The sequence below is a fragment of the Centropristis striata genome, chromosome 21, assembly GCF_030273125.1.
Source record: "Centropristis striata isolate RG_2023a ecotype Rhode Island chromosome 21, C.striata_1.0, whole genome shotgun sequence".
Lineage (NCBI taxonomy): Eukaryota > Metazoa > Chordata > Actinopteri > Perciformes > Serranidae > Centropristis > Centropristis striata.
The window spans coordinates 19,874,289-19,890,600 of record NC_081537.1 but is presented as its reverse complement, the minus strand read 5'-3'; the positions used below and the strand labels follow the sequence as shown (position 1 = coordinate 19,890,600).

General features: G+C 37.7%; 1 protein-coding gene across 1 annotated transcript; it reads right to left on the bottom strand.

The window, feature by feature from the left end:
• Positions 1-2,780: 2,780 nt before the first annotated feature.
• LOC131960168 (cerebellar degeneration-related protein 2-like) lies at positions 2,781-13,251 on the bottom strand. Its single transcript, XM_059325419.1, has 6 exons — positions 13,014-13,251; positions 12,229-12,341; positions 9,367-9,515; positions 9,115-9,285; positions 6,806-7,019; positions 2,781-5,203 (listed from the first exon to the last, which is right to left on the bottom strand). The coding sequence occupies exons 1-6, from the start codon at positions 13,093-13,095 to the stop codon at positions 4,586-4,588; spliced, it is 1,347 nt and encodes a 448-aa protein (XP_059181402.1). The 5' UTR covers positions 13,096-13,251; the 3' UTR covers positions 2,781-4,585.
• Positions 13,252-16,312: the final 3,061 nt, after the last annotated feature.

Genomic DNA, 16,312 nt, shown 5'->3' with positions numbered 1-16,312 from the left:
GGGGGAGATGTTCATACGTAAATGCTGGTGTGTCGCCACGTGCTGCTATCTTGAGCCTCCATCTAAAGTGCCTCACAAGACAAATTCACACACAGAATAACAGGAACAATAATGCTTTGATTCTCATTGAAATACTGTTAGAAGAGTGGAAATGTAGGACATCGAGTTATGACCACTGTGTTTCTTTTTCATTGGTTTGTTACTTTGCTCAATAAACATTGTAAATGTCAACTGGTCTGTTTTATCATTATTTATTCATCATTGGGGATGGAAAGATGGGAAAACTCTAAAATATTGATATTTCATATGTAAGTTTCAACCTACTCGATAAAATAAATACATTATATTCTTTGATCATTAAAGATTTTTTTTAAGCAAAAAATATTTCAGCTTGATCGCATTTTTCACTGCCTGAACATACCCCAAAACTCATGAAACTTTAAATATAAGTCACACGTGACGAAATTGACTATTGTCATCCTGAATTTCCAGGAAGGAGGACTCTTAACTGATATGTATAAGTTGTATAAGTTAGAAGAGGCAGGTAGCAATGGTGGAAAGTAACTATGTACATTTACTCAAGTACTGGACAATTTTGAGGTACTTTTATGTACATTTTATGTAACTTTATACTTCTACTCCACTACATTTTGAGGCATATATTGTACTTTTTACTCTACATTTAGCTGACAGCTTTAATTACTTTTCAGGTGAAGATTGAAAAGGAAAAACAAGATACATTTAAAATGATTACCCATTTTGATAAATTAAACCACTTAAAAGTTTATTAGGTAGTTAAAATGAGCGGAGTGGAGTCATTTCACAGTGTGGTATTAGTACTTTTACTGAAGTAAAGGATCTGAATACTTCTTCCACCACTTTTTACTTCTTTACTTTTTTTTAAACTTTTTTTTTAAACTTTTTTTTTAAAAACATTTTTTTCTTAACTTTTTTAATTTATTTTTTTTTCTTTATTATTTTTTCTGTGCTTCTGCGCATGCGCGGCCCAAATACGCTTCTGCGCATGTGCGGCCCCAATACGCTTCTGCGCATGCGCGGCCCCGCCGCGTTTCTGCGCATGCGCGGCCCAAATACGCTTCTGCGCATGCGCTGGCCAAATACGTTTCTGCGCATGCGCGGCCTAAATACGTTTCTGCGCATGCGCGGCCCCCAAACGTTTCTGCGCATGTGCAGAAAAGCCGCGCATGCGCAGAAACGTATTTAGGCCGCGCATGCGCAGAAACGTATTTGGCCCGCGCATGCGCAGAAACGCGGCGGGGCCGCGCATGCGCAGAAGCGTATTTGGGCCGCGCATGCGCAGAAACGCGGCGGGGCCGCGCATGCGCAGAAGCGCAGAAAAAAATAAATTAAAAAAGTTAAGAAAAAATAGTTTTTTAAAAAAAGTTAAGAAAAAATAGTTTTTTAAAAAAAGTTAAAAAAAAAAGTAAAAAAAAAAAAGGAAAAAAAAAGGTAAAAAAAAGTAAAGAAGTAAAAAGTGGTGGAATAAGTATTCAGATCCTTTACTACAGTAAAAGTACTAATACCACACTGTGAAATGACTCCACTCCGCTCATTTTAACTACCTAATAAACTTTTAAGTGGTTTAATTTATCAAAATGGGTAATCATTTTAAATGTATCATGTTTTTCATTTTCAATCTTCACCTGAAAAGTAACTAAAGCTGTCAGCTAAATGTAGAGGAGTAAAAAGTACAATATATGCCTCAAAATGTAGTGGAGTAGAAGTATAAAGTTACATAAAATGTACATAAAAGTACCTCAAAATTGTCCAGTACTTGAGTAAATGTACATAGTTACTTTCCACCATTGCTACCTGCCTCTTCTAACTTATACAACTTATACATATCAGTTAAGAGTCCTCCTTCAGACACTGTATGAGGATTAAAGGGATAGTCTGTGCATTATTATACAAAACTTATTGTCAATGCCCTCCTGAGGATAACCCTTTAAGGTTTTATTGATCGGCCCCTAGGTGGCACTGTGGTGGCAGTCTAATTTCATATTTGGTACCGTGGCCACACTATAACACTTAAGGCAATGAAATTCATAGGGGTGGTATAGACTGGCCCCTGTAACGCACACACCCCGACGGCAGCATGCCCCGACAGGCGTGTACTGCGAGGGCCCGTTCAGTACTGCTTGCAGTCCTAGTTTATATTTATATTTTAGCCTGAGGGTTGCTCCTTTTAATACCCTTTTTTATACTATTACCTTTTTTATACTTTTTTTATTTTTTACTTTAGGAGCCAGAGAGGTGGAGAAAAGGCTTGTGGTTAGGTTGGGGGAATTCTGCTCATAATACATTTGATGTATTTTTGCCATTTTTTTAATGGAAAAAATATTAAAGAGAAAAATAAAAATATATATATTGACAAAATCATATCTACTCACTCAATAATTCATTTTTCTTTATATTTAATTATTTTTATTTTCATTATTTTTCATTCATACCATCTCAAATCTACCACATCCTAATTTATGTCTGCTTAATGTGTTGAAATTGCTAGTTACATATCATATCATTACCCCAAATTCACCTGTTTTGATTGTTTTTATGCTACTTGTTTAGCTTTAAGCTGCCACAGCAGCAAATCTAATTTTATCTTCCTCTTTGTTGTCTTATTTATTTTCAGGCTGCTGTGTTTGAAGTGCAGCAAGACGTCTGGATGGCGGACGTCAAAGCAGATTCTATAAATAAACTTTAATCATATTTCATATCAGACTGACTCAGTAAAAAAAAGACACAAAAAACCTGCCGTCTCAGCTTGCTTCATGTTTTATGGCTCAAACATAAACCACGAGGTCAAATCATGAAACAGGTAAAACATTCTGTACATACATACTGCAGATTATTCAGGACACTTAACAGCTACATATGACAAACATTAAAGTGTCAGCAGAGCGTTGACAATGTGCAATTTCTAAAGTGCATCTCAATGTGATTTTACAGACATCAACAAATGGTGTGCACGGTCTTATTCACACGAACAGCAAGCAGCAAAAGCAACAGAAGTGCTGCAGAGAAAAGCTTCTAATCAAACAAGGTTTTGTGATATATCGTTTATAATATATATCAGGAGGCCGTTACATCATCAAGTACATAGAGTTAGTCTTTTGGTAAAACTTCCCTTTAATATGACATTCACTCACAGTCGTCTAAACTATCGTACAAGTATCATCTTTGAGAAATCAATATTACCATTACAAAAAAAATCCTAATATCTTTAAGCACCTTGAATTATTAATGTCTAGCAATATAAACTCCTTCACCAATTTAACAGCTCGCATCACCAAGAAACTTGCTTTTTTTTGTTCTGTTTTATAGTTGCAAAGAAAAAAATGAATTAAAAAGTTCACATTGGATCACAGGAGTTCAGTATTCAAACAGCAGATACAAGCAATAACATTTTATATTATAGAGCCTTCATTTCCTGATAAAAAGTTTCCTGGAAACAGATGTTTAATTTGGGACTAGTTATACATTTCTTTAGGTCAAACTAGCAATTAGAGCTGAATTAATTGGTTAATTAGTTGATAAGCTGATCAACACAAAATAAATCAGCAACAATTTAGCTAATTAATTGATAAATTAATCATTCTTTGCCATTTCTTTCATGTAAAAATCAAGAGATCAAAAATATATATTGACAAAATCATATCTACTCACACTAATAGATGAGACCTTCACCATATTTTAATTTTTTTATCCAATTTTTTTTCATTCATACCTTCTCAAATTTACCACCTCCTACTTTCTGCTGTCTGCTTACACATTTTATAGGTCAAACTAGCATTTACAGCTGAATTAATTGGTTAATTAGTTGATAAGCTGATCAACACAAATTAATCAGCAACAATTTAGCCAATTAATTAATAGCAATTGTGATTGGCTTTTATTTCCTGTGTTTTCTGACATTGAATAGACTAAGTAATTAATTTTAAAAATACAAAAAAAAAAGAATTATCAGCAACGGAAAAGATAATTAGTTGCACTGATTTGATTGACTTGAACTAAAGAATTACGTGGAAATTGAAGTTAAATTGTTATATTGTTTGAATAACACCAACAATTAACTGAAATGGTTTAATTGAACATAGTCTCATTTTCTCTCTAATTAGCACCAAATGACATCTTTTCCTCCTTCTTTTCCAGGTATCTTTCTAGGAAACTACTGGAAATTCTGGGACTCGTAAAAAATAAAGTGTTACAGATACAGCTTATGCAAAGAAGACCCAGAAATGATTCCCTCGGGAGCCTGTTTGTGCAGAGTGAGGTAGAGTGAGTGCACAGTAGAGACGACGGCGTTAGGCACTGGTGTTTCTGTGCAAAATGAGCCACATCTGAGACGTGAGCTGGTGGTGTCGGGCCTTCTTGTTCCTGCATCGCTCTCATCTCTTAACCGCTTTGCATGGCGAGCACCATTTCTGGGCAAATAACATACAGTAAAGTGTAGAGTTAATTAGCTTCATGTGCTGCTGTGAGAGTCTTTCCAAAGAGTTGCCTGTTCAACTGGAAGACAATGATTAATCTTGCAGCAGAATTTTCTTTTTTTCTTTTTTTAACATTATTTATGTAAAATAGGCAGCACTGCACCAGCTGAGGGTCTCTCTCTGTTTTCAATCAAGTCCTCTTTGGTTTTCTGAATGCGGGAGAAAATTTCCCTAAAAAGTTCTTTGTACTCCGGCTGGTGAAAGTCGTCCTCAAAGTCCTCCATGTCCGTCAGAACGTGACAAGCGGCGGCGAGCGCTGCGGTCTGGACGGACTTGTGGGTCAGCCCGTCCTGCTGCTCCTCCTCCGGCTGCCCTGGGTGGCAGCGCCGCAGCAGCTCGTCGTACTTCACCTGCAAGGCACTGTACTGCGCGTCGACCTCGTTGAGCAGCGAGATCCCACGATACTTCACCACCTCGGCTCGACGCACGCAGGAGCACTCGTGGTCGTAGATCCTGTCGGGAGAGTCAGGCATCTGCGTAGCCTTTAGCAGCCGCTCGCCGTCGCAGTGCTTCAGGAACCAGGGGCTTCTAGCTGCAGCTGCGTCCGCGTCGTTCTCCTCCTCCGGGTGGAGGAACATGGAGGAGGGCAGCATGCTGTGGAGGCTGTCCGGCCTGTTGGATCTCGTGGAGGAATCGGATTTCCAGAGCTGACGAAGCTCCTCGGCTTCACGCTCCAGCTCCACCACTCGGGCCTGAAGCAGAGGAGAAAGAGAGACACAAACTAAACTCTGGGTGCATCAACACGTTGACATGTTCAGCCTGAATCGGCCGGACTTTACCACACAGACATTTGAGTGTATCTCGAGACAGAGACTGACACCTGCCTGTCCTTCTCAAAACATGTTGACTGGATCTACAAGAAGGCACGACAGCGTCTCCACTTGCTCAGGAAACTGAGGACTTTTAACATCAGCAAACACATTTTAACAATAGTTTACAGATCACTCATTGAATCCACTCTCATATATAACATCTCATCCTGGTTCAACTTCCTCACCAACACAAAACTCTCCCGCATGATCAATCAGGCCAGGAAAATAACCAGAACTCCCTCTGACTGAACTTTACAGGCGCTCAGTAGTGAGGAAAGCCCCCCTCATCACTGAGGACCCCTCCCACTCCCTGCACCACAGAACCCCAATGGCCCGGAAAAACATTTACAAGAAATCATTCATCCCCCCTGCAATAACTGTCCTAAACAGCACAGAATAGGGTGCACTGTTTTTATTTGTTGTTGTGTGTGAATGTGTTTGTAAGTGTGTTTTAATTTGTGATGAAGCCGTGTTCAAGACAAATTTCAGTTTTTACTGTAGAACAGACAAAGTTATATTTTATATATATATTTCTTATGTTATCTTCCTGGGAATTATGTTGCTCACAAAACTGTAGGGTTGTCCTCAAATATAGAAATTTTAGTCTAAGGTCGCTTTCACGTATCAAGTCTGGTGCGATTCAGTGCTGAAATTGCAAATTGCATTTTTAATTTGGTTAGGTTTGCTTCCACACTGTGTTTTATCAAGTGCATAAAGAATTGTAAACAAATAAACTTTGTCTATTGTCAGAACAAGTGAGTGAAAGACACTTTTTCAAAGCAGGGTGTGGACTTTAATGTATTGTTGGCAGAGTTTTTACACTTTTATGCATAATTGATCCGCTGTGCAATTTAATCCATAACCCACCATCCTGTCGCTGAATAATTTGAAGACTGGTTTTGTGTGTGTTCTGTGATCATCTGACCATATTTGGGTAATTGCCTTTACCTTTATTTTTTTCAAGCCTGCTACTACTATGCTAGATTTTGATTCTCAAATTCCGCCCAAATTCAACCCAGAATGCTCTGTGTTTTGGATTGCTTCCTTCCTTCTCACCTGCAGCAGCCTGAACTCTAATGCGCTTGGAAATGAACCAAGACCCTGTCCCCTGTTTTTTGGTGGACCAGAGTTCATTTCTTTGGTCCAAACCAGAGTTTGTTTGAGCGTTCACATCAGCAAAAGCCAAACGGAATATCTGACAAAATGTGCCAGAGTTTGTTTGAAGTGGACCAAACAGCTCAGGTGTGAAAGTGGCCTAACACTCATCAATTAGATCTCCAGTCTCTCAACAATAGACGTGCCAAATACCATTTTTAATCTTGTGTTGAATGGAGATGTGAAAAAAGTAATTGAGAATGAAAAAAACATGAAAATTAACTAATCAACAAAAAAAAATGATGGTTGATGAAGACCAAAACAAGAGATCGGTCGACTAATCCACTAAATGGGTGCAGGGGTGAGATATGTTGGTCAGACTCGTACCTGACATCCCTCGATCCGTCCCAGCTGCTGCTCCAGTGCTGCATTCTCAGTGGCGAGCAGCTCGGCCTCTCGCTCCGACTGCTCCCTCCGAGCACGCTCGCTGGCAAACTGAGTCTGCAGGTTACGGAGCGACTGACGCAGCGACGCCCGCTCCTCCTCGTGCCACGACAGGTCGGAGGATTCGAGGTCCTCTGAGGGCTCGTCCTGGTCGTACCTGCACAGACATAGACTGTTATAAGGCAAGGCAAGGCAAGGCAAGGCAAGGCAAGGCAAGGCAAGGCAAGGCAAGTTTATTTGTATAGCACAATTCAACACAAGGTAAGTGAGGGCAAGGTAAGCAAAGTGCTTTACGTAAACATTAAAACAGCAAGACACAATTTAAAACAGCAAAAATAGTCAATTAAAACAGGGAAATAGAAACAAAAATACAAATAAGATAAAATAAGATACAGCAGGATAAGAAAATATATAAAATAATAAAAAGCACAAGTCAAACATTGCGTTGTTAAAAAGTAAGGGCAGTAGAGTAGAGCAGATAAGTGTTAAAGTTAAGAGTACGCTGCAGTAAACAATAGTGTTTTTGTACAAATATAAGCATTTCATCTCTTTTCTTTTAGATAATATTTTCACAACCAGATTGTATCAGTCTATTAAAGTAATAGTTTGGCATCTTGAGAAATTTAATTGTTCTCTTATGTTGTTTTTAAGCTTTTTAGACGGATGAAACAAACAAGATATGATGTGTTACTTAGTGAGTTTAAGAGTTGCAAATAGGCAAAAAAAATCTCCAGAGCAGGTGAGTTACTGGACCTTGAGAGGAGGCGTTCTGTCAGTTGTTCCTTCAAAATCTTTATGAAACCATACAGGCTGATAATTTGTCTTCTCTTTCACAGCTGACTTAAGAATTTTATTCATTGCTTGCATGATTCATAAGAAGGCAAAACAAAGTGAAAGGTGACAGGAAGTACACCGTGGAGAGAGATGATAATGAGATGTACCAAAGGTCAGGTTCAAACTCAACATTTCAGATGCATAATGTGAAGTTTTAAACTGTCAAAAAAGTCTAATTTTCAGTAAACATCTAGCAAACAGAACTGGGGATTAAAAAATAAATTAAGTTAAAATTTCGATATATTTATTTACACATTCATCTAAACTGATTTATTTCAACTTCAGCCCAATGTGATATCTGTTTTTTTAATTATATAATATGTCAATAACCAAACCTAACCAATACACAGCTGAAGACAGATCTGACGTACGACAATAAAAACCAGTAGATAAGAGCAGGAAAAGCACACCAAGTGAGGAATCAAGAACTTATCAGTAGAAAAATGCCGATTATAAATCAGCTGAAGAATCAGCCTCAGCTCCAGACTTCGACCTCTTTCCTTCCAACCTCATACACCAAGTTCAGACCTGTCTGGTGTCTCTCTCTCTCTCTCTCATGTTTATCAGAGAGATTTTTCATCCATCTGACTGGATGTTTTGAGGGAGCAGTTCTGACAGGATTACAAACACTCAGGCAGTGAATGAACCTGTCACAGGACCAAGAGGAAGTGGCCGCAGCATGAAGCAGCCTTGCTGTGCCAGTAGGATTAGCACACATAGAGGAGGATTTGCTAATTCCCTTCTTGAAGCTTACAAAGAGCTTCTGGACCCGTGCCAAGACATTTAAAAGTTTTTTTTTAACCAGGTTAAAGAATAAGTTAATAACTAAAGCCTGACTCATCTCAATACTTCAAGAAGAGACACATAAATTGAATAATTTCCTGCCACAATCACCAGAATATATTGACCATTACCAGTTATTATTACCTATGCTAAGAGGTCATGTTTTTCGGCTTTATCTGCTCTTTTTTCAGCTAGTCTACCTCAGGGCATTTTACAAGTTGGACGTAGGAGGCATCCTGACCAGATGCCTTTCAACACTAAGGGGCAGCGTTTCTACCAGGCAACAACCTCCGGATCTGAGCAGTGAAGCAAACCCGGACATGCCTTAAGCCTGCAATCTTTCAACAACATCGGTTGCAGATTAAGTCCTGTCCTATCTATCTCAATATAAAATGAGACTACTTCTGACTTGAATCTAGTGGCAACATTTTGTTCTCAATCGCTAGTTTCAAGTCTTCTTCAAGACAAAATGATGTTAATTGTGCAAATAATTGTATTGTAGTGTAACCCTTAGTCTAGTCTAACCCTAACCCTTAGAAAATTGTACTTCGGTATAGTGATAGTATTATGTTACTTTCCACCAATGCTGTCCACTAACTGTTGAACTGATGATACAGAAACAGTTGGATCCTCACCTGAGTGTATTTTGTAGCTCTTTCAGGCAGGACACACTCTGAGTGCCTCGCGGGGGCCACTTCTCCCTATGAGGAGGCCTCCGAGGCTGCAAAGGACTCAGCTTCAGCTCCTCCACCTGATGCTGCAGCTCCTCCACCTGCGTCTGCAGCAGCTCCACCGTCTCCGTCAGCCTGCAGAGAGAAAACACACCTCTGTTAGAGTGCTGAGGAGAGACATCTCAGTATCTGTGGAACTAATGAACCCGGTCTTACCCCTGGATCTTCTGCTGGGCCGTCCTGTTGTCCAGCACTAGTTTGTGGTTGCTGTGCTCCAGCTCTCGGGCCGACACGTCCAGCTGCTCGTACACTTTGGCGTGCTGGTCATTGACCTGTCTGAGGAGGTCCACCTGCTTCGTCAGGTACTGGAGGAGAGATGGAGAGACGGAGGTTAGGGCATGAGTGACAGTTTGTTTCACATTATCAGCTGAGAAAGATGTCTATCATAACAAGACACGCAGTCTATTGTTGCTATTTAATATTATTTTCAATTGACATCATATATCACACCAGGGCTGCAGGATATGGGCAAAATCTGTCCATTGCTACTTGCAATAAACAGATATTTAAATGTACTCAGTTCTGCTTTCAGTGCAATATCGCAATGTGTTTATTGCACAAGTTGATATTGCAATGTATTGTGCACTACTTTATCACACTATACTAAAACAAGCAAGTATTTGTGAAACGCATTTCACAAAAAAGATACACATAAAAAGACATTAAATGAAAAGACAGGAGCATTAAAACATAACAAAAAGGAATTTTTAAAAGATAAAATAAAGAAATGATTAAAGAAATGCATGAAATTAACAGTAAATGAATGACAATGTATGTTTTTGGAGAGTTTTAAGTTTTCTTTTAAGGGTTGGAAAATCAGTTATAAGTACATCAATCTAACAGCAGTTTCTAATGATTAACCCCTTATCATTCTGCCCGCTTTTATTAAGTCTTTTAAAAGACTTATGTTGTTTAGGAAGACCTGTCTGATGGTTACTTGACACATTGTAGCATGTAAAGTAAAAATATAAAGGGCCCAGAGTCAAACCCTGAGGAACACCGGATATTTTTTTTTTTCTGCTGCTCCCACATGGTGAAAAAAAGTAAATTAAAGCAACTTTACATAAATAGTTTTTGTGTAAACCTTTCTTGTGTCTATTCAGGACACAGTTGTCTGTGTTCATTTAAAAATTCTGATCCATAAATGACATATTAGCATGTAAACAAAAAATGTAGAGGACCTAGAGTCAAGCCCTGAGGAGCACTGGATATTTCAGTTTGTTCTGCTGCCCCCAGGTCGCCAAAACAATCAATTGAAGCAACTTTAATGAAGTATCTTGTGCCTTAAAAGGGTGAAAATGTAGATAACAACACCACTACTATTATTAGTATTATTAGTTTGATGTTTAGCTTATAATCATGTTTCTCTTCCAGTATAAAGGCCAAGAAATAAATGTAAAGAGACAATCGTTATGTTTTTGTTGAATGTCTTTTACTCAGTGGCTCCTTTAAGGAACGCTTTACTTTAGAACGGCATATCTAATCAGCTGCTGCAGTGAGAGCACTTTGAACCTCTCTCATCTAATCTGCCTGCTGAAAATCAGACAGACGGAAAAAAAAACACCGAACATCAACTTCAAGGGGACAACAGAGCTGCTGTTAGAGAGTTAAAGAGTTCCAACAGACTGCATAGACACACGAACATAAACAGTCAAACGTCAATGAATAACATGTACGTGCAGCATGTTAAAGGTTAACAGGCTGGTTCTATTTTGAAAGATTCTTTTCATAGCCTTGTTAGATCCCTTTCATTCCAGTAAACAGTGACAGTAATTAAATGAGAGGTAATTAATTGCAACACAGGTCAGGAGCTGAAATCAGACATGTGACGTCACAAGTATCCAGTAAAGGTCTTAAGAGATTAACTCTGCATGTCAGCAGTGAGAGAGGAGGATTTAGTGCCAGACGGGTCTTACTCAACCAAATTAAAACTCGACCTGAAGCCCAGATAATCTGTAAAACCTCAAGTTTATTATTGAATATCTGTAATTTTAGTTTGAAATAAGACCTTGACCTAATGATTCTGTGGAAGGTTTACTGGAATTCCTGCATACACCTTTTTTCCAATCCGTCTCACAAGAAGTAAAGTGTGCAGCCTCATGGTTCTTCAACAAGTGCATTCAAGTAATATAAGTGTTATTTCTTCACACATGTAAAGTTATGTGATCTTGAAAATATTAATAATAAAATGTTAGAGTATAGTTATTGATTTACAAGCAATCAAAGATGAAGGAGCACGATACAAATATTTACCCCCTTTGCCAACTAACCCTCAAATTTGAGTCATATCTGCAGGTCGTCCTTACAAGTAGGAGTGTGAATCACCACTTTCATTATGATATGATATTATATAGATTCTTTGGACAGCAATACCATATTTGCTGAGATCACAAAGTCTGCCACGGAACGATTTTGACTGCATTCAATTCAATTCAATCCATTACATCTTTATCAACTCACAAAAAAGCTGCTAAAATATGACTTGAGAATTTTGTTACTGAGCTCCTTCAGACATTTAAATGAAAAACAATCTGTTCTTTTTAATAACAAGAATAAATATACAATTTTTAAAAATATTGTATTATATTTAATTGATTTATTTATTTAATTAAAATAATTATAATTTAATTAATTTAATAAAATATTACTTCTTTTTTTTAAAAGAAAACTGAAATAAAAACAAAACAAACAAAGGCACATCGTAATGATGATGATATGTATTGATATTTTCACTACTGGATCGTTGATAACTGAATCGATATATCGATACAGATCAAGGTATCGTTAAACCACTACTTACAGTGCCAAAAAACCTCCACCAAGTGAGGGGGTCACGTCCATCCCCAGTGGACATTATGCCATTGTTCAGCAACATTTCGTATTTTTCTGTCAGTCTCATCTGAGCCCTTTGTAATGCAAAATAAACCTGTGATGGAACGCCGTGCTTCATACAGGAATCAGGTACTGGCTCTTGGACACAGATACAAAGTCATACAGGTGAGACAGGGGACACTTTACCTCTATCTCCTGCAGTTGCTCCTGGTTGGTGGAGTACATCTGCTGCAGCCCTTGCTCCAGCTCCCTGTTTCGCTCCAGGAGAGACTTCCCGAGCTCGGCTGCCAGCTGCAGGTCTGCAGGAGGGACAGAGTGAGGAACCATCAGTGTTAGCGCTCACACTTTAGTCTCACTGATGGATCCATGAGGACTGTACTGCACTTTATTAAGCAATATTAACTGAATACTCAAGTCTTTTGATGAGTAAATACTGGTGGTTATTAATTTACCTGAATTAGACAATTAAAGCCACTTCTTTCATCTATAATAATAATAATTTTAAAAAAGGACACAATTGGTATGAAACAACAAAAGAGATTATTACACACATAAACCGGTAAGCTTCTGTGTGAAAGCATGAAAGGGATAAATTAAGTCAAAGCCACTTCTTCATTTCAGACAGACCTTTTCTTTTTCTTTTTTTTTCACTTTGCCGCATATGTGAGTGTCCTGCTGACTCCTGCCTTTTCCTGCAGCCTGTCAAAGATGCTTCATTCATACTAAAACGGCGTGAATTCAAAATAAACATCCTGACTGAAAATATTTAAGATTATAGGCTAAGATAAATAGCAAAAAATACTACAAATGTAATTTCCTGTGCACCTGCAGGGCTTACTAGTGAGTTTAATGTGTTACATATATAAAATATCCTATACTACAACTGTAATGCCACTATTTCTGTTATTTGGTTGTTAAAACAAAGAAACAATGTGGTTCAGAGACAAAGACTGAAAGGAAGGAAATTGTACCATGTTCAAGGTCTTGCTTGTCGTACCACGGTTCCTCCTCCTTGATCTCAAATTCTTGCTCCACAATCATGTCTGTCAACATCTTCACGGCTGAAATAAGTCACACAGTTTGAGGATTAATCCACCTTTTGAACATGACAAAGGCAGAGTTTAATAAACGATGATAAACGGTTCAGTCCGCCTCCTTCCTGCCGCTTCCTGCACGCCTGCAACCGGCACCGGTGTGCGCTCATCGCCGGACAGACAGACAGACAGACAGAGCGACAGACAGCTGCTGACGACTCTGCTACGCTCTGTGGGCTCGTTTCCGCTTTTCAATTTCAAGATAAAGGTAGCCTTGGTGCAGCTTTGCAACCAGCTTCTTACGGGCTGGAATAGAGGCGAGCCACCTGCTGGTAGTATTTTTTAAATTAAAATGATTGCATTGACATAACAACATCTCCATTTATATTTTTTTTCTCCACAATTATATATGCAGCCGACTGTAATAGCTTTTAAAGTGGCTTCATAAAAATGCACAACATTGTGAAATAAAAGCTTTTTTATTAAACTTTCTTCAACTACCTCCTCCCTTTTTTTTTTTTTAAACTAGAATATTTTTTTAGGTGCTTTTACTGTTGTTTGCCCTTTCCTGCTTGTATTTATGTCCTATTTTTTATGATCTATATTTTTATACATTGTGATATTATTATTGTTATTGTTATTGTTATTATTATTATTATTATTATTATTATTATAAATGCATGGAGAGAAGCCATCCATAATTTCATTTACTTTATTTTTACAATAAAGATCTTTCTAAGTCTGCCCAGCCTGTCTGAAAAACTGTTAAATATGCTTTTCTACAGAAATCTTCCTGCGTTTTTAATATGGCTGTCAATGAGGCTGTTGGTGTGTGTTAGTGGCACATTTGTGCTTCCTACACCCAAACTCTAACTCAGTCAGCTTTACCAGAGGATTGGGAATGAGAAGACAAATTTTCCTACGTTTCTATGTCTAAATTATTTCTGTAGAGTGGAATTTGCGGCCTGGAGCACAGATTTCAAATGTATTTTTTGATCATTTTTTCTCTCCCTCTGCACTCTGGCGATGATGTCACACACTGTGACACGAACATTCCATGCAATACACACCCATTATAATCTCAGAATTTCTCCAAAAATGATCATAATCATTGAACAGGGATTGATAAAAAAAACTATATGACCTATCGAAACATGGATTAATACACCAATACACAAGACTTGTGTCTACTGTTTAAAGTTTAAATGGAGTCTCTAGGTGAAATTCATTCACCTCAATGCAAAATTTTGGGCAGTTAGTTAGTATTCCGTAGAGAAAAGTAATAGCACACCGATCCTGATCAAACTGCACTTTTTGAGATATAATTTGACTAGTAGCGGGACGAAATTGTGTATGGAAGAGTATAACAATAGTGCTCGGTGTGATTGCCCCATGGCCCTAATTAAGAAAAGGCCAATGAGAATGGACCCCACTCAGATGTATATATTCCAAATATATAATTTAATCATTATTATTGATGCATTTATGTAAGTAGTTATTTAAGAATAACAGTAATATTTTTTCAATAATAATTTTGACTACTTAATATACTGTTTTGAGGTTTGTTTATGTTTATGTTTATGTTAAAATATTGACCTGAAAAGTAACTTAAGCTGGCAGCAAAATGTAGTGGAGTAAAAAGTGGGAAAAAAAGTTACATGAATTAGAAGTACCTCAAAATTGTACTTGAGTAGATGTACTTAGTTACATCTCCACACTGGTTACTGCCTTGAAAATGTGAAATCATCACGACAAATTGTAAAATTGTGTCTGGTTTTGCATTTTTCCAAACCAGTTTTATCCCCGTAAAACCACTGGACGGAGTAACGTTTATGTAGTGACGGTTTGTTCCTTTGACAATGTTGAATTTCGTGCTTTTAATATGAAGATTTAGACGGCTTCGTTTCCGGTGCAGCCCGGTGTCTCGTTGTCAGTTTTACCGTGGTTCCCATATGTATCTATGGTGGTTCATCCCTTAAACCTGCAGCACGCAGTCTGAGTGACCACACAGCGGCGCTGCAGCCACAATATGATGATAGTTTTAATATGTTAATTATTTAAAAAACGTAAAGAAATCAGAAAAGTATCAAATGCAATAGTGGTGCACTATACTTTGATGATTTATTTGGTGTTGTTCTCTGTACAAACACTCCCAGGCATTTAAAAATATAACAAGATATATTATTACTTACCATATTTATTAATTAGAAAACAATTCTGGTAAACAGGCAGAACGTAATAAGCTTCTGACGGTTGGTTTCAGTTGAACATTCTGTTGCAAACGTTAGCAGCAGAGCCGTTAATATAATCTTAATCAACGGCTCTGGTTAGCAGTTTAACTGACATTGTTACATCCACCTTTTGGTCAAATATTTGACTAAGAAAATGTTAACAGACATCTTTTATCGTCTACCCAAAGGCCCATCGATCATTGTCTTCAGGTAATACTTTTATTTCAGGTGTTTTATAATTATTAATTCATGATTTGGGCGAGTAATATATTTTTTATATGACTCATTTAGCCACTGTAGTAGCTAGTTATCTGCGATTGATATGCTGTTGAATTGCTGTTGTGTATTTTACCAAATGAATAACTCTGTTGTACTTCCTATAATAACTCTTGTACCCATTGAGAAGTCAATTGAATTGGAAAAATAAATAATGTAAAGTAAAAGGCAGGATGAAAACTTTGAAACTCTTAAAATCGTCACCCTGTTAAAATAATCGCCTAACTCATTTTTTTCAAGTTTTGCAGGAAACACAAAAAACTTCACCAAAAGTGTAACATATGACATTTATTGATAATTTCACTCAAAAAGGATGTAACAAAAGATGGCTATTGGCATAGTAATACCACTGTGTGTAAATTATGTAACTTAAGAGAAATAAATGACTTAGGCAATTTTTGAACATGCCTTTGTGACTTAAGCAAGATATGGTAACACTTTATTTTGAAGGTGTCTACATAAGAGTCACACAAGCCTGTCAGAAACATGACATGACAAGTATCATGAGCATTAATGTTACTTCAAAGTGTCATTAATGTTCATGACACATCCCATGTCATGTTTATGACACGCTCATGTCATTCTTATGCAGACACCTTCAAAATAAAGTGTTACCATATCTTGCTTAAGCCACAAAGGCATGTTCAAAAAAGTCACATTTTATTTTGACTTAGGCATAATTAATCTGCTTAAGTCACACACTTGACATAGGCCATTATCTTAAAGGGG